Raw genomic sequence first — 27,040 nt, forward strand, 5'->3', positions numbered from 1 at the left:
ATTACCACTTTAATGAACCACCATATTCAGTTTGGGGGTAATGTGGAGGAGACATCTCCAGTTGTTGGAGGATTTACTGTGGGCGGTAAAGGCTCCGAACTACAAATCTGTCCCCTGGAATCAATGAATAGGGGATGACTCTGCCAACTCACCACTCGTAATTGAGATTTACTGCCACTCACAAATGAGTGGCAGGGATGCTTCAGGCAAGACTGTTTTGTTAATTTGATGATATGGTTGTAACGCAAAGCAACCAGAACTCAGCCACAGCCATCATAAAACAACCATCACTCAGCCTCTACCATGCACTGCTATGATGCAACACAAATTGCTTGCAGGGATGGATAGCTATCAGAGTACAGAGTTGGTCTCAGACAAGGGTATAGTCTGCCCTTTGCAAATTCAAATCCTGTGGCAGAGCGAATTTAGCTGTTCATCCTTCTGAGATTGGTAAATGAAGTACCTTCAACCACGGATATAACCCGTCATTACAGTAGTTAGAAGCTCATTATTGAACTTGGATAAAAGCACACTTTTGTGTGGCGTTTGTTAAAAAACCGGCACATTGAGCGTTGAAGAATATTTTTGTTTCAGGTACAACAAAGTTCTACAACCTTTGGCTCTCTACATCTTCTTGACTGATTCCTCATCACCGATGCTGGGCATTATGTGAGTTGTAGTACAAAACGTCTGGAAAGTCAAAGATTCCAGACCTTTGAGATAGAAGCTCAGGAAGGTATTCATGCATCTCCAAATTTCAAGTTATTGCTAGGAGTGCGCTCTGAGCTGGATAGACATCAACTCAATTTTGCAATGTATTGCACTTAGGCGATGATATACCTGATGCGTTTTGATAATATTTTATTTGTACATTTTCTATTATGCTGCATTTCATATATAGGTTTATGGATTTTGCATGAGTTCAATCTCTTTGACCGAATAAAGCTTGGTGATGAAGATATTTTTTCCCATGGAAACGTGTTAATTTCCTAGACTGTTTAGGCACCCAACAATGAAATGTGAATGACGGCAATAAAGACCAGGCAACAAAGAATATTTCTCACCTGTAAGGACCACTCAAACTCGTCACGTATCGGTTGTAAAATGCGTCTTCTCTGGTTAGAGAAACCACTGTTCTTATGTTTTCAACACATTCCGTTGAAATCTGAAAACAAGAACACCCAAAGTAAGAATAACTATGTGGATCGATTAGTTTGTGTTTTTCAGGTCGAAGTTCACGATTGGAAGAAATTATTCAAAAAATAGAAATGTGTGCAGACAGACTCGACTTTTGCTAGGATGCTGATGTGTTCTCAAATATATTAGACCAACTGGTTGAGCCAATGCCTTGGAATTTCTGGTGTAGGGAATATTTCTTTACTAGTTTACACTGCAGTCTAGTTGAGTTCACATCCTGCATTTCATTTTACAAGATTAATAAAATTAAGAAAGGGCAAGTTAGCAGGAAATACTGTATAAAGTAGAGAATTGTGGAACTTTGCTGAAGATATAGTTGGTAAAGTGTACACATAGATGACACATAGATCAATTTCAATGCAAAATGTAGGTAAGACAGGGTACTATGTACGGCATTGTGAAATCAGAACATTTCAGAGAACATGCTGGCAAAAAATTAACTTAATTCACCAAGAATGTCTTATTTGTTGGCATCTCTCAGCAACCATTCGTAAAAGGTTTTGCCTTACATGCGTATTTACCCCTAAACGAACGTCACTTTACAGCAGTGCACCTTGGGGTGAGTGTGGCAATCTTAGTGCACTTGGGTCTGCTACACGTTTTTTTCTTTTAAATTGGTTAGTTTTTCACTTTGTCATTGTCTCCCACTCCCCTCCCTGCCTGCCTCCCCCACTTTCCTCATTGCCTGCTTCCTGTTTCCCCTGCCTCCTGTTTCCCATCCTGCCGGCCAAACTCTGATTGGGCCTTGCGCCCGCCAGAAGACTAGCGAGTGTCTAGGCACCTCGGCTCTCGCCCCACGCCCCTTTCCAGCAGCGCACCTTGGGGTGAGTGTGGCAATCTTAGTGCCCTTGGGTCAGTGTCCCGTTTTTCTTTTTTTCCTTTTAATTGTTAGTTTGGCACTTTCTGCACTCTGTTGTTGTGCCCCGCTCCTCTCCATGCCTGCTTCTGGTTTCCCCCTGCCTCCCATCTCCCATCCCACTCAACAATCTCTGATTGGAGGCAAAGGGCACCTCCCGACTAAATAGCTCCACTCTGTGTTTGCCTGTGTTCACCTGGATAGCCTGACGCAGACAACCTACAGCACCTGATAAGGTAAGTGTGGTGTTTGTGGCGAGTACAGCCATTACTGTACTCAATAAAACCCCTGCACTCTTATTACCTGATATCATATAACTACATGCATCTAGCCTAGTTGTGTAAGGTAGCCATATTCTGCATGTGGCCTAATTGTGGAAGGTAGCCATATTCTGCATCTGCCGCAGATGTGAAAGGTAGCCATATTCTGCATCTGGCCTAATTGTATACGATAGCCATGCTCTGCATCTAGCTAAATGCGTCAGGTAGCCATGCTCTGCATCTAGCTAAATGTGTCAGGTAGCGATGCTCTGCATCTAGCTAAGTGTGTCAGGTGGCCATGCTTTGCATCTAGCTAAATGCATCAGATAGCCATGCTCTGCACTTAGCTAAATGCATCAGGTAGTCATGCCCTGCATCTAGCTAAATGCGTCAGGTAGCCATGCTCTGCATTTAGCCTGGTTGTGTACGGTAGCCATATTCTGCACTTGGTCCAATTGTATAGAGTAGCCTTACCCTGAATTTAGCCTAGTTTTGTAAGGCAGCCTTGTTCTGCATTTGGCCCTTTTGTGTAGAGTAGCTACATTCTGCATTTAGCCAAATTGTGTAAGGTAGCCATATTCTGCATTTAGCCTACCTGTGTAAGGGAGCAACGTTTTTCTCTTCTGAACACCAGTGAAGATCTGTTCCTAAATCTTGATTCTAACTCTCCCTCTGTCCTCATTCTACTGGACCTCTCCTCTGCCTTTGATATGGAGAACCACAACACTCTGATCACACGTCTCTATGACACTCTGGGCATCACTGATCAGGCCCTGGCGTAGCTAACCTCCTTTCTCCCTGACTGCCCATCCCAGGTGGAACTGGGGTCTTTCCTCTCCCCTATCACTCTCTCTACGTGTGGTGTTCCTCAGGGATCTAACTTATCCACCTGGTTTTTCAATGGCTAAATGGCCCACCTGGCCCGTATGATAGCCACCTTCACCTCCAACTGTCAGTGTTCTGCGGATGACGCACAGCTCTCCTTCAGGCTACCTTCGGGCTCTTCCTCTTCCTCACTCATAGCAGACTGTCTGTCCACAATTCATTCGTGGTGTGTTGCAAACAACCTTTGCCTCAATGCCAGTAAGACAGAGATTGTCCTCATCAGGACCCCTGCTCCCACCTTCCCTCTTTCGCTCTGGCCGGCCTCCCTTGGTCCTGCGCCTCCACCTACCAACGAGGCAAAAAACCTGGGGGTCATCTTCGACTCCACTCTCTTCATCTCCTATCACATCACGGACATCTCTAAAAAGTCCCACTACCAGCTTCACCTTCTCAGGGATAGGAGCGTTGGTTGTCTCTAGGCTGCACTACTGCATCAGCCTCTTTCTCAACCTGCCCTCTTCTACCCTCCGTCCTCTTCAACTCATCCAGAACAGAACCGCAAGATGTATCCTTGGCCGCAAGCCCAGGGACTGCACCTCTCCGGCACTGAAATTCCTTCACTGGCTCTCCGTGGCTGCAAGGATTACATTCCAGACCCTTTGCATTGTCCACAAGGCTTTCTGTGGCCTGGGCCCACTATCTGCAGCACTCTCTTCCTAAATACTCACCTTCCTGAGCCCTTTGCTCGTCTTCCTCCAACTCTCTGCAGGCGAGCCGCTTCTCTAAGCAGAGACTTGGGGGAGATTTTTATCCTCTGCAGGTGCCTCCCTCTGGAACAGCCTCCCTACCTCTCTGTCTTGAGCCGGGTCTCCTTAAATTCCTGAATCGCCCGAAGACTTTCCTTTTCGCCTCCTCCTTCTATCTCCCCCTCACCTGTTAACCACCTCTTTCTGCTCTCTCTCCTCTACTTCTGCTCAGTTTTGCTGACTGGCTGCCGGTGTACCTTCGGAGCTTCGCAGGTCCCAAGCTTTCCCAGCCAGTCTCCTGCACTTGCCGCAGCACTACTGCATTTTCTGTTACAACCCATGAGAGTGGTGTCTCTCTGCGCTTAACCCATGTTCTGACGGGACTGTAGGCGCACTTGTCCCTATTGCCCCCCCACGCACTTCCTTCTCTGTTCACCTGCATAATCTGAATGTACCATGCCTAGTAAGATTGTTTGTCTCGTCTTCCCTATATCTTCCCTTCCCATGCATGGTTGCGCTTTGAAACACTTGTGTATAAGTGCATAATAAATAAACCATCAATAATAAGGTGTTTCTAAAATCAATCATTCAATGTCTGCCTATGCATTTTAGGCCCTGCTCCCCTTTTAAATCTAGGTGTTTTCCTAACTTTATTCATATTAAGTCTTTCTATGGGTTTTAGGCCCTGCTCTCCTTTTTGAGTCTATGGGCTACGTAGCACTGCTCTTTATACATAGACAGAACCCAGGATTTAAACCTTGTTGTTTGTACAGCTTACCTATTTTCTCCGTAATTTAGCAGAAGGCACAGGTTCATTTCACACACCCTGCACTCATAACACAAACACTATTGCACAACACATCTGCCATAAGAATGACGCTACCTTTAATGACGGAAATTAGAATTGTAGCTGCCCACATATCTACTTAAATACAATAAATCTTGGTTTAGTTCTTAGTTTAGCTCTGCTGCACCCATCCACACGCCCTTCAGACATGGGTGACTAGCAGGGTCTTGGCCACCCTCACAACTGTGATGGCCGAAATGCACACATGCATAATAGCACCTCCCAATTTCTCCTAAATTTGAACTCTGTTCCCTCCAAGGGCATTCAACCGAACACCGCTTTGGGGCCATTATTATGGTGAAAGGTGCTATACAAAAGACAAAAAAATGAATGTACTAGCAGCGGACGAGCAGTGTTTGTTGCCTTACAAGTTCTCTAGGATTAATTAAATGCCTGATCTAAAAGGATCTTTGTACTGTAATACTCCGTCTCCAAAGTCATCAATACCTATGGAAGATGCATTATTAATATATTTGCACAGTTTCTACCAGTGTGACAAGCAATGTATAATTTTTAATGTTAAAGCACAATCAATTTAGTTTTAATCTTCAGCAAATTATCTGTCATCTACCCAACTAGATGCAACACCTAAATGAAACTGGCACCAACTTGGAAGAAACTGATAAACGAAATGATAAATATAAAATGATTTATACATACTCTTCCAGCTTCTTCGAGAGCAGCTTGGTCCTTTGATGCATGTCCAGCCATAGATTGCATTCGGATAAAATTTGCACCAATCAGGAATGGAACACAGGCAAGAATAAGTAGTGTCAACTGCCAGCCATGCACAAATGCAATTAGGATGGCTGACAACAAGCAGCACACAGTCATTGTTACTAAGCTTAGACGACTTCCAGTGGCCTGTAAAAAGGAAAATAAGTTGTTGGCCCCAATTCACACAAGTGTCAGAGTTACCTTAATCTCATTGAGTGGTTTGTATTCATTGAACCTACCCCTTTGACTTGAGAAGCATCTGTGGCAAGTCGTGTTAGCAGAACTCCTACAGCATTTTTATGGTCGTCAAAAAATCCAATTTCCTAGAAATCCGAAAAGTATTCCATTACAATTTGCATTTTGCCGAAACACAACAATGCTCCTCTACCTAATGTTGCTAACATTGTGTCTAATGAATAAGAGCATTTTCATTATATATCAATATTTAAGTGATGCCAGTAGAATATAATTTACAACCAGCGGAATCGCCATTAACTGGACAGTAATGTTAGTAATATTGCAATCATGTAATGGCATTACATTCAACGAGAAATATCACAGCTACAGCTCGTTGAACACAATTTGTTGCATTTTCACCTGCAACACAAATGCCACTGTATGTACATGTATGGGGTAACAAACGAGCCCTTGTAACATAAACCACTCTTTCTTTAATGCAGCGCCTAGTGACACCTGCTTAACATTGTGACAGATTGTTGAGTTTGACCTTTTTAAAACCAGATTATAAACCAATTTTATTGTGACTAAATATTGCCAAAATTGCGGTTCTGATGATTTATTCTGGAATGTAAACGATAGCTTTAATGCGCTTATATCCAGCAGTGATTTTTCAACTGACCAAATTGTGTACGGTTGGATGTAATGGCCAGGTGGTATTTTTAGCTTCTTTTTAAAGATAGCATTTTACTGCAGGCAATTATTAGCATTACCTGAGGGGCTCCCACCCACTTTCTCAAATGAGGAATAGGGGCATTACAACGTGCACACTCCAGTTTTAGAAAACAACTGCATGTACCATTCATTAAATGTCTCATATATTATAAAACCTAAGAGACATGATTCCTATCCTGAAATATTCCCATCTGTAATGGTTTGATGGCCTCAGGTAAGTTTTGCTCAAGTGGAAGATTCCACCAGACAGGCAATTAGAATGGCAATTGCCACTATGCAGCAGGTACCCAAACCTAAATCAGTGACTCGTGAAAACATTCCAATTCAGCAAAGTCAATATAGGACTAAAGAGAGTGTTCATACACCATGCAATTACCACTCCAGGCGTAGGAGATGCATGTATTCATAGCCGAAACCAGAAAGGGATGTCAAATGTATTGCAGGGGGTGAATGGTCAGACTGAGGAGTTCATAGATTCTCGGGCAATGGGGGGGTCTAGTGCAGAAAAAGAAAATGGTGGCAAGTGGATAGAAACTAGAACTAGCTGTTACTGGGTATTGTTATATCTGATGTGTAGATAGAATCTCGACATTTAATTTGTATACAGAGAGCAGCTGTCACACAACATACTGGAAGCATAGTTTATACACAAAGTTGCTAATGTGGCGTTCACCCCCAAATGACAAACCCAACTTTAATGGCCACCTAGCATAATCATATGCATTTACGTGCAGATTGCCAACCATTTTATTTATATATTTATTTGATTTATTTCACCATGGTTGGTAAAATGATGACCTTCAATGTGTGGTTTTGGATGGCCAATTGTGTATCACACACAGGTACAAAAGAAGAGCATTTTGCAACATTGAACATCACTGGTAAGAGGCAGTTACCATTATACTTTTCAGAAGGTGGTCAGTTGAATTTTATAAGCATTGCTATAGGGTTTGAATCTGACTCAATATATTTTCATTGCACCGTTATCCCACTTTTAGTAATGTTGGGTTCTCAGGTAGCTGATAAAGGTCAAAGCCAAATGTTGTATGTCAAGGGCTGTGGGTTGAACGAGGATCACCGAATGCTCAAAATAATATAGATTAGGCAATTTCAGCTAACAAGTACACTTGCCATAGCACCACCAATTAGCAATTTCCAGAAGCTCACCTCCAATTCTGAAACAACGCGGTGTGGGTAGGCAAATTTGCCCAAAAGCATATAAGAGTAGTGAGTAAAAAAGTATGATTTGAGCCAATATGTATGCTCACAATACACTGCTCAGTGTTTCAGAACTGGAGGTAAACCTCTCGGAATGGCTACTGGATGGCCCCTGCGTCATGTGTGCTCATCAGCTAATATGGCCTATTCTAAGCTCAGATTTCAGGGAGAAGGGTGTCCTCCATACAGTTTTAAGCCCACCTTCGATGCTGTTTGGTAAACATGCCCTTATGCTCTAATCACAAGGCAGTCAGACTGCACCACACTGATGACCCCATGAGGGTGAAACATATGGCTGTCTGCATCCTTTAAGTCTGCCTTGGGTTGATGAAGATATGTATGCAATAGGGCTGCCCTACAGACCCAGACAGTCTCTCATGTGGAGGAGCAAAAAGACATGCTTTTGAGTCAGTATGCATTTCTGAGTGATTGACGCATTTCTAATGGGATGTGCTGTGGCATGTGCGCTTGTTATTTGAAATGGCCTATTGTACCCTCACATTTCAAGTGAGCATATTTTTTTTTTAAACCTACTATAACTTTAATGGTGTTCGGCAAAATATCACAGAAAATGAGTCTTCTCATTTACAGCATTTCATACTGCCTCTTCAATAATGCTTAATACGAGTGCATACTCCATTTGTTTACAATACCTTTTAAAAAGTGGGACTGAATTTCTGAATAACACATCAAGTGGTTATACTCCGCGTGGCAACATTTGCATTTCATGAACAAGTAGAATGAACTGATATTTTTATTCATTTGGGAAGAATTATTTTATTTAATAGGATTTCTAATATTAAATTAATTTTTGTTCGGAGAGGCCTAAGAGTGCAATCAATACAGTGTATATGAAAATATTGCTACGGTCTCGGATCAATAATATTACAAAATGGAATTTAGTTTGTAAGTCTAGCCTATTTTGTACCATGGTAAGTTAGCAATGTAAAAAAAAAACAATAATTGCAAGCCGTCCTTTTAACTCAAACAACTAATGACAATTCAATATAAACTATTAGGACAGCGCACAGTGATTGGTGTGTCTACCATGTCCACTTGTCCCACAAGTGTTGCAATCCTATTTTTGCATTTAATACAAACCTGTCGGAGTAATGATTTGAATGACTCGTATCTCAATCTTCTTGTAAGATTTTCTCCAGACCGTCCAAACATGAAACCCTGTAAAAAGAGAAAAGAAATAGTGAAAGATAAATTGACTTTTGAAGGCCACTGTTTTTGCTCATAGTATTATATTAAAAGACTAATTACCTCATTACAAGTTACCCTTACCGGGATATTTCAGGTGCCGGCAAGGGCAGTAAGTTAACATTCCATGGAGTCCAATCCATGGAATGGGCTTGCCCCCATCACCGGCAGTTCTGGTGCCGGTGATGGGGCAATTCTTTGCCGGTAGGCGTCAGAACTACCGGCAGGTCCGGCCTGCCAGTGGTTACTGCCCCTACCAGCAAACTCGGAGTGTGCCGGTTCGGTAACAACGCTGCATCTGATGTTGTTCTCATTTATTCCCGACTGTTACCAGAACGGCACATTCATAATGAGGCCAGGAAATGTAAACTATTTTGTGTGCATGTCGGTATATTGCATTTGGTGTAATAGGTTTTAATTACATGCAAGTTCTGACTTCAGAACAAGCTTTTATTTAGGAAACAATGAATGTCACTATATATTCCTATATTCCCATAGGTAACTAGATACAACATAATAGCACTTGATCTATGCTGTTAGAGAGCAGGCACAAATATTCTACTAGGAATTTCAGCAATTTAAGAGACATGGTTACGTATGAGGCAGAAAGTCAACATTATAGCCACCAACACCGGCCTCAAATAGCTGGTGCCTTGCTTCTCCTCCCCCATCCCAAGCACTAGAAAAAATAAAATACCCCCAAGAATGATCTAGCATTATGAATGAAATCATCCTCTAGCCCCCTCACTATATTCTTTGCTGAATGATAAAGTACAGCTAGGGCTTGTTATGGGATTAATTCATGCACACAAGTGTGTATTGGGGATATTCAACTGCTGCCAGGTTGATGTCCAAATTCTCAGAAGGGAGGGAAACATTTTCACCCCATTGTTATTGTTTAACATGCAATGGCCAATCTTTGCACCATTATGTAACGTCACATATTTAATTATGCTTCGCAACTTCATGGCCATGTGTCAAATAAATGGTGAAATCATGTCTCTCCGGGTGATGGCAGGTATGTATTGGCTTACTTCTGTAAGGAGAGTTACAGCAAATATAATATGTACTGAAAGACTGTCCTCCCTTTAGCCTTTTTTTTCAGCCCATGTCCTCTTGTTGTTGGACCCATTTTGAATCTATCCTGACATGCCAAGAACAGATATATCATGGGTAGCATACGAGTTGTTACAGCAACCTATTAACACATCATTCCTCTACATGGAAAACCCCTCTGAAATGGCCATGGAATGCTACGATACAGGAAATAGGTAGGAGAATGTATGAGCAGCTAAGAGATTATCAGATTTTTAGCTAGCTCTTCAAATCAGATTCCTTCTGGTCTGGGTATTCTGTACCCAATTGTAATGGCCCTCAATGTATCGACCTCCGAAGGATGAAGGCCTGGGATTTGCACTCGAAATGCATATGTGCACTTAGTGCTTAACCAGCTGAGCTATCCACACAAACAATAATAAGTGAAGATGTCTAAATTAGATACAAATATATACACATCAACAAGGTGGGTGGCAAAAGAACTTGGGTGAAGTGATTTGGAACAAGGATAAAAGAGTGAAAGCGCGAGAGCGAAAGAGCGAGAGAAAGAAAGAGCAAGAGAAAGAGCTAGAAAAAGAGCGGGCGATTAAGTGAGAAGGAGAGAGAAAGAGCGAGAAATGTAATCTTTTATCTGTATTTATAAATCTATAGATTAATGTTTCCAAGTAATACTGAAACAAAGATATGCATGTTTGTGTAAAGTTGCTGATAAGCACATAACTGACTTACCATAATTATGTAAACTGCCAGGCTGATTAATCCCAGAATAAAGAACATTAGCGCTAGTAAAGATGTTTGCTCACTCCTTTTGGGACCATCCGTTTCCTGAAATGCCTTTGGAAAAAATAGAGAAAATGAGTTATAACTTGTTTTCAGTATAATCCACGAATTTCCCATGTTTCTAATAAATGGTACATAATTGGTTTTCAATAACCATTCATATGGGATGATTTATTAGTTGTGGCCTTGCCCGTGCGTTTTAGCCCAAGTGCATTAAAGGCAACTATGTGGTATTTTGTAACATAGTAACTGCGTTCTGACATATTAAAACTAGACAGGCTCAATGTATATTAAAGGACAAAGCGGAGGTAGTCCTAGTCAACAAGTCAACTAGTCAACAAGTAGTGGGTGTAATCAAAGGCACCAAACTGAAGGCCCAGAATGTAAGAAGGAGGCGTGAAAACAAGGGCTACAGCGCTGGTGGAACAGCTGCTCCAAACCCGACTTGCTCGCGACATTGAAGGAGTCACCGTGTCACCGCAAGCTCTGGTGAGACGGTCACACTGGAGAGCTGTGGTGCTGTCCACGGCAGGCGGGAAAGGCGGAGGCTGCCTGGAGATGGGGAGGACAGAGCACGCTCTTTGGGCACAGCTACTGCGGCCAACGAAGAAGGGGCCTTTTCCGGAGGTGAACACAAGGTGACCTAAGGAATTTGGGGAGGCGATAGTTGACTGGAACAACCAATTGCGACTTACACTTTACCCGGCTGCGGGGGTGGATCCCACGAGAGATAGACCGGCTGGCATCCTGAATCTGTGGGGGCACCCTTGCCCCCCACTTGCCTGAGCTCTGGGCTACGATCCAACTTTTTTGTTGTGGTGGCGCCAGGGGAGGCTAGAGGAGATGATCCTGCTGCTCCTGCACATGTAAGGAGCCCCGGTGTGGTGCATGGCACCGGTGACGGATTGCAGAGTACGGGACTTGTGGGAACCACCGATTACTGGGTTGTAGGTGGCTGACCACCTGTGCATCAATGTTTTTAACACATACTACTGGGTCCCCCTAGCCCCACAGGAGCAGTTGGGTCTGTACACAAACTTGAGCTCTTTACATATTGGGACTTAGGAGGGAGCCTGCATTGATATTGGTGGTTGGTGCACATATTACATACTCCCTGGCAACATTGGAGGCTTACTGAGGAGCTGCCTTCCGGATGTATGCTGGGGGAGCTTGTATTCACATGTTGGTGCTACACAGGCAGACTGGGGGATACTGTTTGGCCTTCATATTGTGGCATGGGTCCTGTTCCATTAGTGGCAGGCGGCTGGCCTTCTGCAGTGTTGCACTGCGGCTACTGCTGCACTGCATTCCTGCTGCCCTTGCCCATTGAGTACTGATTAGGGGGTACCTGCATGGCTGTATCACCTTACACGACTTGCAACACAGACTTGAATTAATACACACCCCCTGCCATGTCACCCACCAATAATAAACCCAAAAGCACGATTATGGAATCCTTTGTGAGCCCGATGAAATCCTCTGACCTGAATCTGGTTACAGACGCGGTACAAGCAGGGGCCCAAGCACCACAATCTGATCCCCAGGAAGACAAAGTACTGGCCACCCAGAGCCCTACGATCCTCTCTGGAAAACAGGATTGAGGAGGTGAAAGTGGACGTACAGCCCCTTTGACACAATGTACGGTCGCTTTGCAGAAAGAGTGACACTGATGGAATCGCTCTTAAAGGACACGGTCGCCACCACCGATGATCTGGCCTTACAGATGACAACACTGGAATTAAGGAATGCTATGCTGGAACAGAGGGCTGAGGATGCAGAGGGCAGGTCTCGTACGAACAACATACCAGTGCTGGGGCTGTCAGAAGGTGCTGAGGGTAGAGACTCAACTACCTACAGAGAATTTGCTGCTGCAGGAAGTGGGCCCCAGGAAACTATCTCAAGGAATCGCCGTAGAATAAGCTCACCGGTCTCTTCAGAAGAGACCCCCCACCCAGGTCACACACCCCACCAATTAAACCTAGATTTTTTTTTTGTGTAAACTTTATTTATTTGACTTGACAACACACAGATAACAGATGGTCGCTCAGCGACATCAAATTACACATTACAGAATGCAATCTTCACTGTACAGTGTTAAGATACCGTATAAATCACAAGGGTAGTGTTCTAGACAATGTATTATAATCAGACCTAATGGAAACACAATTCAAATGATGGCCTTATTGAGGTGACCGGGAGGGGGAAGAGGATTCAGCATCTGAGTTTGAGTTCAAGGCAGACATATAACTACGGAACTGTCGCCAAATATCTCTTGGTCTCGAGTGTGGATGTTGCAGAATCCCCCAGGCCTCTTCGGTATCATGCGCCGAGGTGACTGTCCTGAGCCATTGTGCATATGTGGGCGCTCTAGGGCGAAGCCAGCACATCAATATGCAGCGTACAGCCAGCAGCATGCAGAGTCCCACTAGCTTCTTAGAATCACGTCCCAATTGGGGGAAGTCATGGAATAGTGTGTTCTAATATGTCCGAGAGTGTGGAGCATATTTTGGTCCAGTATTGAGTCAAATGTGGACAATGCCAGATCATATGATTGTAAGATGCTTGGTCGGCACCTCATCTGGGGCAGCTAGGAGGGAATTCATTAAACATATGATGCAGTTTAGTTGGCGTGTGATGATATCTGTGCAACGCTTTGAATTGTATTAATTTGAACCTGGAATAATAAGACACCTCGTGGGTGCGAGCGCACATTCGGCACCTGAGTCTCAGTTTGATGAAGGAGGGGGCCGCTCTAGTTTGTAGTAGACCATAGAGTCTTGACACTTTTCCTCTGAAGGAGTCAAAGGAGCAGAGTTCTGCAATAATGGGTTTGTCGGGTGGCAGGGTGGGGAAGTTAGGGTACCCGGCTTTGAGATTCCTCCGGAGGGAGGAGAGTTGTAGCCATGCTGAAGGTTTACGCTTGAGGGAGAGAGGCAGGTCTGACCGTTCAAGGAAGTTGCCCTGATTATAAGCATCGCAGAGTGTCAAGAAGCCTGCCTCAGCCCAGCTAGATACAACGGATTGAGGAATGTATGGGACATCAGGGAAAAAATTCCAAAGTGGAAGGTCTCCATGGAATGGGTGAGGTGTCGCCACTATTGACCAGATCTTGGCCAGTGCTAAGGATGTGCTAGCAACGAGGTCAGCTGAGTCTGGATCAGGTGGGACTGGTTTAAGGATGGGAGAACCGATCACTCATTCGCTGACCGTTAGTTTCTCTAGGTGAACATGAGGGGGGGGGGGTCTGTGGTGTCAAACCAATGGGAGGCAAATTGAGATTGGGCCACTACCCAGTACCTAAAGAAGTCGGGGGCGCCACATCCTCCCAGTTCCTTAGGGGTGGTCAATGTTGACAGTTTGAGGCGGACTGCACTGGAATGCCAAAGAAAGGAGTTGGTTATGTGGCGTAGAGACCTGAAGAATTCATCCCCCGGCCACATAGGTAGATTGGTGAATCGGGAGAGGAGTTGAGGTAACACTACCATCTTGAGTATTCCGATTCTACCTGCTAAGGAGATGGGGAGTCTAGACCAGCTAGCGGATTTGGTGACCAGGTTTGTGAGGTAGTTCTGGTAGTTGTCGGCGCGTAACTTTGCTGTGTGCTGGGAAACTACAACCCCCAGGTAAGTTATGTTGGATTGAGACCAAGTGAATCCCCTTAGATTAGAAGGTGGTTGCATGGAGTCAGTAGCGGAAATAGAGTTGATTTAGAACAGTTTACTTTCAAACCAGATATGTGTCCAAATAGGGCAACATCAGCTAAAATTGGGGCAAGATTGGTTTCTGTGGAGCGGATGTAGAGTAGGGCATTGTCAGCATATAAGGAGACAAAATCGGCCTGGCCTGCCGTGCGTAACCCTCTGTGGGAATGTGACTGGCGCATCATATCAGCAAAGGGTTCAATGGCTATGGCAAATATTAGCGGGGAAAAAGGGCATCCCTGTTGTGTCCCTCTGGCTATTTGGAAGGGGTTGGAACACCTATCCTCAGTGCGGTCTCTGGCCGATGGGCCGGTGTATAGCAGTCTAACCCAGGATCAGAAGTTTGGGCCAAACTTGCAGTTCTCAAGGACTCGCCATAGGTATTCCCATGACACTAAGTCGAACGCCTTTTGCATATCTAGGGTGGCTGCCACCGCCTGTGCCTTCGGATTGACCCTACTGATTACATTGAAGAGCCTTCTTAGATTCAGGGATGTAGACCTTCCTGTGACAAGTCCCGCCTGGTCGGGGTGAATGATGTGGGGCATATACAAAGCCAGTCAGTTGGCTAATAGTTTGGCATATATCTTAACATCGCAATTAATTAGCGACAGGGGCCGGTATGAGCTGCATTGGGTGGGGGGTTTGCCAGGTTTAAGAAGGACTGTTATCATTGCCTCTCGAAGTGAGGGGGGAGTATGCCTTTTTCACATGCTTCCTCCCATAAGGCCAGTACATGTGGGACTAAGTAGGATATATATAGTGTTTGTAAAAGTTCATGGGGAGGCCATCTGGACCAGGGGCTTTTCCTGACGCCAACGACTCGATGGCCTCTGTGAGTTCTTCAGGAGTAAAGGGTCTTTCCAGGGAGATGATGGCGTCGGTGGACAGGACAGAGAGAGGGAGGCTTTCCAGATAGGAGTCGATTTCTGAGATTTGGGGGCCATCAACTTTCGAATATAGAGAAGAGTTGATGTCATGAGGTGAGGTAGCAAGGGTTCCATAGGACCTTTCTATCGCCGGTATGTTGGGGGGCTCCAAATTCCTGTCGTTTCAATTTGGCTAGCATGCGGCCTGGCTGCTCTCCCTCACCATACTTCCTTACCATCTGAGGGCTGTCCAGGAACTTGGCCTCTCGTTCTGCGAGACCACGGAACCTGTCCAGCTCTGACCCCAAAGATGCTAGTGTGGCAGGGGAGTGATCCGGGCATATTGTGTCTCTAGGTTAGCGAGGGACGATTCGCTATCAGTGATCTCCGCTCGGATACCTTTCAGGATGCCGCTCCCCTTGGATACAGCGATACCCCTAGTGTATGCTTTAAAGGATTCCCAGACGGTGGCTTGTGATGACACAGAGTTTGAGTTAATTTCAAAGAATTCTTCGATGGAGGATTCAAGCTCGGAGGCGAAAAGCTTGGTCCAGGAGGGCATGGGGCCTCATTCTCCACTGTCTTGTTTTATCATAGTGATGGCCCCAGTTCAATGAGATAATGACTGTTGAATGGTCTGATAGTGTTCTGGGGAGGATCGCCAGATGGGACAGGGACCTGATCAATATGTCTGACATGAGCCATCTGCCTATCCTAGAATGTGAATCGTGAACTGAGGAATAGTAAGAGTATGTGCGGGATCAAGGGTACTGCTAGTCGAGGGAGAATTGTAAGAATCGTGTGGGCTGCTCTGGAAAGCTGACGAGGTCTGGAACCCGATCAGTCCAGGTTAACATCCAATATAGTATTAAAGTCGCTACCCCATATGATCGGGACCAGGGGGTAACTCTCCAAGACAGAGGCAAGATGCAGGTAAAATTCCAGGTCATCGATATTCGGGCCATATATATTCAGGATGGCCACCTCCTGATTCTGTAGTTTGCCGATAATGAGAACATATCTCCCAAGTGGGTCTATCTGTGAATGGTGGCATGCGAACTGAAGGTTCCTGTGTATTAGAGTAAGGGCACCTCAACTCTGAGTGGAGTAATTGGTGTAGTATCTCTGGGGTCCCCACTGTTTAGCAAATCTTTCGCATTGTTCAGAGCGGGCGTGGGTCTCCTGCAGGCATAAGATTTTAACACAGTGGCGCTCAGCATATAGTTGTATCTACCGCATCTTTTTGTAGTTCCCCAGACCCCTCACGTTCCAGCTCATGAAGGTTAAGCTGCTATCTGCCATGCGTGAGGGGACATTGATTGAGTTTTTGTCTAATAATTAGTGGTAGCCTATGTCAATTAGGCCTGGGCAGGTGTGTCACCGTATCTACGTGTCTGTGATGCATTGCTGTGGAATGTGTGGCATCTCTGGTGGTTGTCAAGACTAACACACCAGCCCATTCCCTCCTCCCCCGCCCACATCCCACCCCCAAACGGAGGAATGAAACCCCACCAAAAACACAACAACAATAAACTACTCGGCATCAGCGCCTGGGGGCCTGTTAGCTGGCCTGGCGATGACGCACCGGACTGGGGAGAGTGCGAGGAGTTTTCCAATACAGTAGGATTGACAGTGTGTTTAATTACCATTTCGGATTAGGAAGATATTAGGATATTAGTAATTACCAAACACAAAGAGGCTGCTGTGGCAGAAGAGGACCACATAATGGAGGATCAGCATAGCAATAGGGAACAAAAACTGATAACTAACGTACTCTTGCAAGGTGTAGTCGCCCCCATTAACAAGGCTGACTAAGGGGCTATTGTTGACATTGGCACAATTGGTAACACCAAGGCAATGCAGCAGCCAACCAGATTAACTGGGAATCAGCCAGGGAGTGTTCATCAATGAATTTTGAAGCTTCTTCCGGGAGTGTGAAAAAGAATGTTTGGCTAGAATGTTCGATCCTTAATTTTGCAGGAACAGCATGGAGTACTTAACTCCCAAGTCTCGGAGTCTCGTTTTTACCGCTCGAAAGGTTCTGCGCTCTTGTTGTATGGCAACAGAGAAGTCCAGGTAAAGATGGATCCTAGCCGCTCCAAGAAGAAGCTCTCCCTTAATCCTGGCTGCCCGTAGGATGGCATTGCAGTCACGGAAGTTCAGGATTCTAGCTATGATGAGCCATGGAGGTACGCCAGGTCTGGGCTTTGTGGTTAGGGAGCGGTGGGCCCTTTCAACTGCGAACTGTGGGGAGAGCTTCGGTGTATCTAGGAGTGTTAGCAGAATGCATTCCACGTAGTACTCCATGGGTTCTGTGATGTTGTCCTCGGGTATTCCAACAATGCGCAGGTTGTTCCGTCTCGAGCGAGATCATCATTTTTCTTCTCGACTGCCGATACCCGACTGGAAAGTGTGGAATCCGCAGCGCAGAGAGAGCCCAGTTCGTCCTCAGCCAACCCCACTCTAGTTTCCATTTCGGCGACCCTTCTGTCTGTTTTTTCGATATGAGCTTTTATGGAGGAGATGGTGCCATTCATGTCATCTAGTTTAGAATGCAATGTGGTGAAACCCTCCCAAATGTACTCCAGCGAGTAATCTTGGGCTGGGGGGGCCGGAGAGGTGGGGCCCTCTTCCGGGGGCTCGGCCGCCGTCCTGGACAGTGTTTTTGTGAACATATTTAGAGAACTTTGCTTTTTCCCTGCACCCGCACCTTTAGTCATGGTGGGGATGTGAAAGGGGTTCCAGGTCCAAGGGTGAGTGTAAGTGAATAAAGGAGTTAGCGTTCCTTGTGAGTGAATGTCGGACTAGGGGTATCAAGGCAGGTGATTATGCTGTTCTTCCGTTTGCAGAGTCTATATGGTTGCCCTTGGTTAAGCTATGTTCTCAGGCTTCACTTGAGCATATAGTTGTGTACCGTCGCAGTAGTTCCACAGTACTGACCGTATACAGATTCAATGCAGGTGGGGACGTCATTAGTGGAATCGCACCACGGCCGTATCAGCAGTAGTGGAGGCCCTCTCAGGAGAGGATCGGTGGGTTTGTTGGTGGTGTACGGTCACGGGGCAGGCATGTAGAAAAAGTTCTAGTGATCAGGGCGGTGTTAATGGTCGGGGCCACCTGGAGAAACCAGGGAGTCCCGGCGTGGTTTAGGTTAATGAAGCTGATCCAGTGAGGGCAACACCCCAGCCAAGTCAACCGCGACCATGTCCCAGGCTATATGTTTACCCCAAAGTCACTGTTCTGTAGGGTTATTAGCGGTGAGGAGGGGCCCCCATGGGGGAACCCAGTTCCAAGTGAACTGTCAATGGCGGCAGCCAGACAATGGCGGCATTCAGGGGGAAGCCACCTGGTGCCCCGGCGCTTGAAATATACAGAGGGGGCCCAATGTCCAGGAAGCCACCCAACCCCGAGCAGCTGTAGAGGAATGGGCTGTAATGGAAGGTTCATGCGGTGTTACCCAAGGAGGCATGTCGTGCGTGTTGAAGCAGGGCCGGGTGGGGGCGACTCCCCAGTGTTTGGGTAATCCAAGTAATGGGGCCCCAGGCCAGTCTCTTCAGGGCACCCGCCCGACGGTGTCACAAAGCAGCGTGGCTCAGTCCGGTAGCCTGCCTCGGTCGATCCCCGCGAGCGGGAGGACGACGACCATGGAGAGTGAACGGCCTCCTGAGCCAGCACTGCCGCGACGCAGGAGTGGGCTGCCCCGGCCCCCCCAAATCCCCTACCTTGTCAAGCGTTGGTCCGCGTGTATTGTTGGAGAAGGGTAGCAGAAGGGGGCCGGCATGCCGCGCCCCGGGACCAGCGGGACCAACGCCGTCCCCCCCGCCGCCCGGGCTTCCCGTGCGGTAGCCACAGGCACAGCAGGATCTAGCCCTTGGTCGGCAGGGCAGCCCACAGCGGTCTTCAGGCTGGGGCGCTACGGAGGTCTGGGTATGTTGATGCAGCGACGTGCATACAGGTTCCAAGTATTTGTGAGGGGTTCACCAGACGCCCGGCGTGCTCTTCAGGCCAGGACGCCCCTCCCCCACAGTGGCCGGCAGCGCCGCAGCGTCTAGTAGCTGGGCGAGCCACCACCCTTGGAGCCACAGCACGGGTCGAGCAAGGGGCCGCAGCCCCGGTCTCTGCGGTGGTCGTAGCAGCGTTCCCAGGGGGACCTCAATTCCAAGACTCGGTAGAGGTGTGGGCAGTAGCTTCCCCCAAAGGCCACAGGGAGAAGATGAGGTAGAGCTGTACCAGAAAGGTTCAAAATAGGAGAATATGTGCTCTCCCAGTCCGGAGTTTAGCACTCAGGCAGCCATCTTGCTTCGGCGCAACAGAGTCTCCCAAAGCTAGAATTTTAAACTTCAGGGACCAGGAGGTAAATCTTCAGTTCTCCAGAGACAGCAGGAAGATACAGGGGGGCAGTTCAATGTTTGCCATTTATCCTGACTACATGCCCATGGTGCAACGGAAAAAGAACACATTTGTGCCCATCAATGCGAGGCTCTGCCAGCTGGGGCTCAAATACATGTTTATGTACCTGGCGAGACTAAAAGTGCTGCACAGTGGGAAGGCACTCTTTTTTGAAAGCCCAGAGGCGGTGAATATGTGGATGGAACATTACAGCCTGGAGATCAAAGTGGATGCACATGATGAATAGAATAAGGGCTCAGCCTCTTTGAATTATAGCTGTCTGAACACCTCAACCTCGACTGGAATCTGACCATTGCGGGACGCAACCATTGGCATAATGGAGATACTGTACTGAAGGTTATTGAGGAGCATCCAGAAATACTTGTACCGCAGTTGATTGTGCAAATTGGAATAGAGCACACAAGCCTTGAGATACAATGCAATACTTTTGCCATGATTGCTTTGCCTACCACTGAAGATGCGTTATGCATCAGATGGTGCGGGAACTGTCACCCATTGCGTGATGACCAGACAACACCAGTCTATATGGACGACTGGTACCAGCCGGTTGGGGGACCATCAACCCGGTACCCAATAGCAGTGGAACGCTTTGGTGTTACGGTTGTGCCCAAATGGAGTGCTTCTGTTGGGCATGGTTTGCATCCTGCATTCCGGGGTCTGTTTTTGTTATATATTATTTATACAGTTCATGTCAGGAGGCTTGCAATGCATTATTATAGACAGGAGGGCACACGGAGGATGCAATGGTGTGCCCCTTACAAATGGAATGTACATGTTGGTTGTGGACGAGTGAGTGTTAACTATGCAATAAAAGTGGGGTTTATTGCGAATAATACGTTAATTGGTAAAGATCGCTGCACAAGTGCTGATGCGGCAATGTCAATTACAACCGGGTTACGACGCAAATTAAACTACTGACTTGGAATGTAAGGGGATTAGGATCCGACATGCGCAGGAATAGGGTGAAATCTTACCTATACCGTAGGAAGATATCTATAGCATTATTCCTAAAGACCCACCTATTGGCGGAGGATCAAGATGCTGTTCTAAACCGTTGGGGAGGGACTGGTTATGGTGCTGCATTCAGATGGGAGTCTGCCGTTTCAGCTATTGGATCTAGACAGAGACAGGAAGTGCCGATATTTGATCCAGAAGGCCTATCTTGGACACAGGGAAATATGTATTGTAAATTCGTACTTTCCTAACCACATGATACCGGCCCCCATTCATGTATTGTGCAGCTGTATCGTCTCAAGACGGGACGTTTTCTTTATATGCAGTGGTGACTTCAGCTGCCTGCAGGACATAACACTGGACAGAACCTCACCACCGCGAGGCAGTCCTTCACCGGCAACCAACACCCTGAACGCAACACTATCTGAATTAGATCTGGTGGATGCTTGGCAGGAACAGCATACAGGCGTCAGAGGATACTCCTTTTATTCATTCCCCTATTAGTTGAGTGGGACAAATGGCTGAATTAGTTGGAGCAGAATACATGGGCGGCACACTGTATGACCATTCTTCCCTGTTGGTCACATGGGAGAGAGGAAACCCCGAAACCACTATCCCGACGTGGCGCATGCCCACGGAAGCCCTGAAAGATCTTCTCTTTAAGGAACAGCTACATGAAACCCTGGTCAACTTCCTGATAGATAACATTGGTAGTGTAGACAGATAGGGCGTGGTTTGCAAATCCATGAAAGTGGTGATTGGAGTGAGGCAATTGCTAGCATGGGCAGCCTTCACAGGCAGTTATGGCAGGAATTAGAGGCAATGGAAAACTAAATAGGCACTCTGGAGGGCCAATACCCTGGCCTACAGTTGGTTAAAATAGAACTAGTTGAGACTCTAGCTCGATGCCTGCAGGCATGGGAGAGGTTGTCCAAATTTGATTATGCCACATGGATAGCCTGGACACACATCTGGGAGATTGCTAGCTTGATGTTCAGATGCATTGGAGCCTTTGCCCATATATTTAAAACAGGAATACATTGGAGGCAGGCATTAAAATTGGGGGATCCACAAAATTTCATATCATTATATGCAGATGGCGTTCTACTTTACCTATGTGAACTGCAACACAATTTACCTATTTTGTTGGATGTGCTGGATGATTTTGCCAAGTTGTTCGGGATTTTCTTCAACAAACAGAAATTCTGTCTTTTCCCCTTGGCAGGACTAAGTGGGAAGGATGAAGCATCTTTACCTGATGTGAGATACCTGGGGGTATTCTCCCAAGCGAGCCTCGAGAAACTCTTATTCAGGTGCCAACGAAGGGCTGACCCGCTCAGATACCAACTCTAGGGGTGAAAGATTGAGAAAGGATCACTTGGATAGGAGAACCTGGGGTTATGTTTGGGGGAATGCCCCAGGTGAGACGTGGTATTGCACCAGGGAGGAAGACAAAATATCGGAAACTGTTATGGGCTACTCGAAATCATCCTCCCTTCCTTGTAAACTATCTCCCTTATCAAAATCTACCAACCCCTCTACATCTGTAAATCCCCTAGGAGTACGAACCCCATCAGACTCGAAAAGCACATTTCCCAGAATCCTTGCTTTCCCGCTTTCTACCCGAATACTCCCAACCATTCTCCTTCACACCCCTCCGATTATTCTTTACCGAAACCCCAGTATACTGCATTAACACACTACTGTTCCCATAATCCCTCCTGTTCTTTTCACCATAACAATCCCGGTCATTCCCATCTGTTTTACAAATCTTATCAATCTCACCCTTCTAAGTAGATCAAACCCACTGGTACAAAGGCTATAAATCCATAAGACACTTGTTCCTACCATGCAGAACACTTATAAACTCCACCACCCTCCTTTTCCAATACAAACACTTCCTTACACTGTAACAGACAATGAACTAATGATAAAATGATACCTGACACGTCCCAATCCAAGAGTCAGGCAGAGTAAGGCAATTAACCAGAATAGCACACACCGGACGACCCTTTGCTCTCCCCACAGGGATAAAGGGTTGAGCAAGAGCACACTATGAGCAAGGCATACTGCACAACGAGACAGCTAATCAAACCCGGCAGTTCAGGAGAAATGCAGTGAGAATCGAGGTGACAAGGAGAGAAGCAACCTTGTCCTTTCCGACTCAAACCCGCGAAACCGTAATGGAAGAAAACATAAACCAGAGAATAGCTATACAGTCTTTGAGCAGATGTCAACGGTACACAGGGCATGCCTACGCTGATAAGCCAGAGCGAGGGAGAATCCTGCTACCGTGGTACCGGTCTTGACTCCTGTAAGTAGGAAAGCCAAGTGGTTCATCACAGCTGGTGAGTCAAAGGGACAACCGATAAGAACCGGGCTGTGTTTAATGAAAGTCGCAAAGTGGCATATTGAGAGAAGTTCAAGGAACTGTAAAATTGTTAGAGGAAAATTAGCTGCAGAAGGGAGCGACACCACATGGGTGCTGTCTCGAGAAACCCTGGATTATCCCTTATTTGAGGAAACTGATACCAGAAGGCCATAGGAGAGCCGCCAAGACGGGTCAAAGTGGTCATACAGGAGGTCTAGCAAAAACCCTGTACAGTTGAAAGTCTTTGACCGACAAACTGTCGAGTAAAAGCAAGGGAAGTGAAACCTGATGTTACGTAAGCAAAATTAATTGTGAAATGGCAAGAGTGAACCCAGCAGAGGGATGCCAGTAAAAAGGTGACAAAGTCTAAAAGTCCTGAGACTTTTTTGTGTTGACAAAAGTGAACTCGGTGATGGGATGTCCACGGAGAACTGTTTAAAAAGACATTAAGATTTGTGAAAGCGAGGAAGACCATAGTGAACCTGACGGAGGGAGGCTGAGATTAGAGAAGGGTCTGCGCCCAGAAGAGGGGGACCCAAGGGTGTTCAACCATCACACTAAAAAGCTATATTGAACCCGAGGGAGGGAGCCTGAGAATCGAGAGGGGTCTGAGCCCAGAAGGGGGGACCCAAGGGTGAAGATCTATCACCTGAATAAAGAGAAAAACTTTGCTTGAACTTTTGCTTCAATACTTAACCTGACAGGCCCCCGAAAATGAAAGAACATAGCTTTTCGAGGTCCTGATCTCATTAATGACCTTTCTAGGGATTTGCGCGAATCCCGGGATGAAATTCATCACCCAGGGCCCATTGAAAAGGGACTGTTTATTTGTTTTGGTGAATTCAATTTGTGGTGGATCAAACCCCAGAAGAGGGAAGACCCAGGGATGAAACCATCACCCAATGTACATTTGGAACATTACTTATTTTGTTTGTTATTTGCCAACTCTCAAAGACAAAAGACTTTCCGTAGAAAAGATACTTGGCCATCGAGGCTCCTAAGACAGAAGTACAGAACTGTCGGCTCATGCTGGTAAAGCTCCAGTGTGTGCTGTGCTCAGAAGTCCCACCTTATCCCGTGCTCAAAACATGGGGAAGGGAGACACAGGCTACCGCATACTATCATATTATTTTGTGAACACTTCTTTCTTTCTCTTGAATACTATCCCACACTCTTTTGTATTAGTTATAAGGATTGGCAATAGGTTTTTCTTAGTATAGTCCCTTTTTATATGACACAATGCCACTAGGACTGCTTTATTTTCCATTTGATGGTTGACGCTTGCTCCATCTTAGATTTAGGTTTAGATTAGGCATTTTTCCAACCTGCGTGCAGTTTAATAAACACCCTTGAACTGTGATCAGTTGTGTCTGTCTTTACTGTTGCCACCGTGAGTTCCTTACACTGATCTGGGTCTGAAATAGGAGACACACTTCTTCAAGTACTTGGGAATTTGAATTCCGTACATGCCTACAGATATGCATATGCATAACACACTCAGGGTAATGGAGGCCATTATGAAATCCATAACATTTTGGACTGTGTTACCACTTTACCTTGTGTGGGGTTGCCATAGTCAAGTTGATCGTCCGTCCCAGGTTCTTGTGCGGTTTTATGAACGTTCATTTTTACTTAGAGGCTGCATTTTTCTGTTCCCTCAATGTTCTTATGGTAGATATTCTGTGGGGTCCGAGACAATGCAGATTGGCACCAAATGTTTTGTGCCCACCTTACAAAGACGGCGGGGTACAGCTACCAGAGCTGGAACTCTATTATGTGGCTGCCCAGCTAAGCTTTGTTGCAAAATGGTTGTCGGACGAACATCCTTTTGAATCCGAGACGCTTACAAACACTGGTGAGACCTGCTTGGCTTAAATCTTTAAGGTATCTACCTTGTGGCTCCCAGACAGTAGTCATCAGCCCTTGATTGTGAGATTGGGTGGGCAGGCAGACCTGGTCTAGAGCGCTCGAATTACTCCACTTACGGTACCCTTACTCGCCCAATGTACCGATTGCAGTGGATGTATGCGCAAATGTGGAGGATCTAGGTGCCGTTAGGCGCTGGGAGAGTCTGGGTATACATGCCTGGGGCGACATGTATGAAAATGGGACATTTGGGGATTTGGACAGCCTGACACAATGGGAGGGCCTCCCCAAGGGCCAATTTCTGAGACACATGAATGTGGCAAGGGTGGCTAGAAGTGGAAGGAGTGGCCTGCTGAACCGCAGGAGGGCACGTTTTTGTCAATGATGTACACCCTGGAAGACGGTTGTAGACCTGTGTCTAGGTTGGATAAATACATGCTAGATGGGCCTTGCATTAGAAACACAAAATGGAAGGTGCGCCGGGAGGCTGATGTAGGCTCAGAAATTACGGACAAACAATGGGAGTTAGCAAAAGGCTTTGTTAAGAATATATCCTGGAATGCAAGATTTAGACAAATTCCAGCTCAATGTGCTCCACTGCACATACATGACCTCTAGCCGAATAGCCATATTCAAGCTAGTGTGCCTTCAACCTGCCCCTGATGTAACCGCAAAGGCGCTGATCTTATACAGAAGAGAAGCTCACTGGCTGCGCATCCAGGAACGGATCACTTTTAATCACTGTCCATTGCCCACAACTGCCTTTCAAATACAGCGCCTCCTTACCTCACACATACAATCCACAAATTCCACTTCTCTATACACACTATGACTCCTTACATGGACAGACTTCATGTGCCTAAAGTGAGGAGATGCAGAGCCAGAGGCTCAAGCTCCTCAACTGCGCCGCCAAACTCTGGAATGATCTCCCTCCTTCCCCGAAAGCTGAGAAATCCTACTGGATCTTTTGTAAAGCCTTCAAAACTCAGCTCTTCCCCTAACCTGCCCACCCTTCCCACCACGCCATCAATGTATGCACACTTAACCACAGTATGATTAATATGTATGATAATGATTTGTCTCAATGTAAATGTAATATTACCTATGCTCCCTGTCTTTGCTACAAATACTTCACTCTATGACTAAGTGTCCTCCTTGATTTGTAACTGCAACTGCGCCTCAATGCCTCTGGGTTGTATGTGCGCTTTACAAATGAAATAAATAAAATAAATAGTCAACTAGGAACGAGGGATGGTTTGATGACGAGAAGCCCAGACTATGTACCCGTTGACCTCTATAAAAACGAGCCAACAGTGTGGGTCCTCGTTTTGTACCAGCATTTTAACACAGTGATTGGAACTAATATCATACTGATACCATGGTGCAAAGCAATCATAGTCCCCATTTATAAAAAGGGGTGCAAGGAAAGCCCAAGCAACTACAGCCCGGTTTCTTTATTGAATTTTGTAAGTAAGCTTTTTGAACCATCTACAACTATGGGCAAATAATAATGGGATCATTAGCCAACTTCAAACAGGTTTCCAATTGGGAATGAGCACTATCAACCAGAGCTTTCAACGCAGAGCTATCAGCGCAGTTAACCCTCTACCGCCTCATTACGAGGACTGCTCGCGGGTCCCGCTAAGGACATCTTGTAAAACCAGGCGTCCTTAGCGGGGCCCGCTAGCAGACCAGGATGCTAACAATGGGCCTGTCATTAACGGGCCCGTTGTTAGCATCCTCCCCATTCCCATTGAGCCCTATGGGGGCTCATATGGGAATGGGGATGTACCGGGTCCGGGTCTCAAGAAAAGGAATTACCGGGCCCTCTAAGGTCGGAATGGCCCGGTAATTCCCCATTCCAGGAACCTGGAACCGGTACCCATTATGGGGGTAGCCATGCCGCTAAAAGCGCCATGGCTACGCCATACTCGTAACGAGGCCCACTGGCCTTAAAAAAAGGAAACTATTTACGTGGTCTATGCAGACATAAAGTCCGCTTTCGACAGTGTTCTCAGTAGTCATTTGTGGCAGGCCCTTAAATAATAGAAAGTAGGTTCAGAATGTCCCCTTTACTGTCAGTTTTTATTCTGACAACAAGGTGACTGTACAGTGGGGTCTGGGTGGCAAGGTGATGGAAGAATTTAAGGTTGAAAGAGGAGCGAGACTGGGCTTTGTACTTGTCCTGCTCCTCTAACATTTATTTCAATGAGGTCATTGAGGAACTTATTGAGAAGTGTCTTAACCCA

General features: G+C 46.1%; 1 protein-coding gene across 1 annotated transcript in view; it reads right to left on the minus strand.

Moving 5' to 3' along the window:
* Nucleotides 1–27,040, minus strand: part of LOC138569863 (ATP-dependent translocase ABCB1-like) — a 217,194-nt gene that overhangs the window by 15,061 nt on the left and 175,093 nt on the right. The window contains exons 19-23 of the mRNA XM_069648247.1: nucleotides 10,570–10,674; nucleotides 8,680–8,757; nucleotides 5,688–5,771; nucleotides 5,392–5,595; nucleotides 1,065–1,165 (exon numbers count right to left, since the gene is read on the minus strand). Of these exons, the coding sequence (XP_069504348.1) occupies nucleotides 1,065–1,165; nucleotides 5,392–5,595; nucleotides 5,688–5,771; nucleotides 8,680–8,757; nucleotides 10,570–10,674 (572 nt within the window). The remainder of the gene's footprint in view (nucleotides 1–1,064; nucleotides 1,166–5,391; nucleotides 5,596–5,687; nucleotides 5,772–8,679; nucleotides 8,758–10,569; nucleotides 10,675–27,040) is intronic.

The sequence above is a fragment of the Ambystoma mexicanum genome, chromosome 2q, assembly GCF_040938575.1.
Source record: "Ambystoma mexicanum isolate Mex_15411 chromosome 2q, UKY_AmexF1_1, whole genome shotgun sequence".
Taxonomy (NCBI): Eukaryota; Metazoa; Chordata; class Amphibia; order Caudata; family Ambystomatidae; genus Ambystoma; species Ambystoma mexicanum.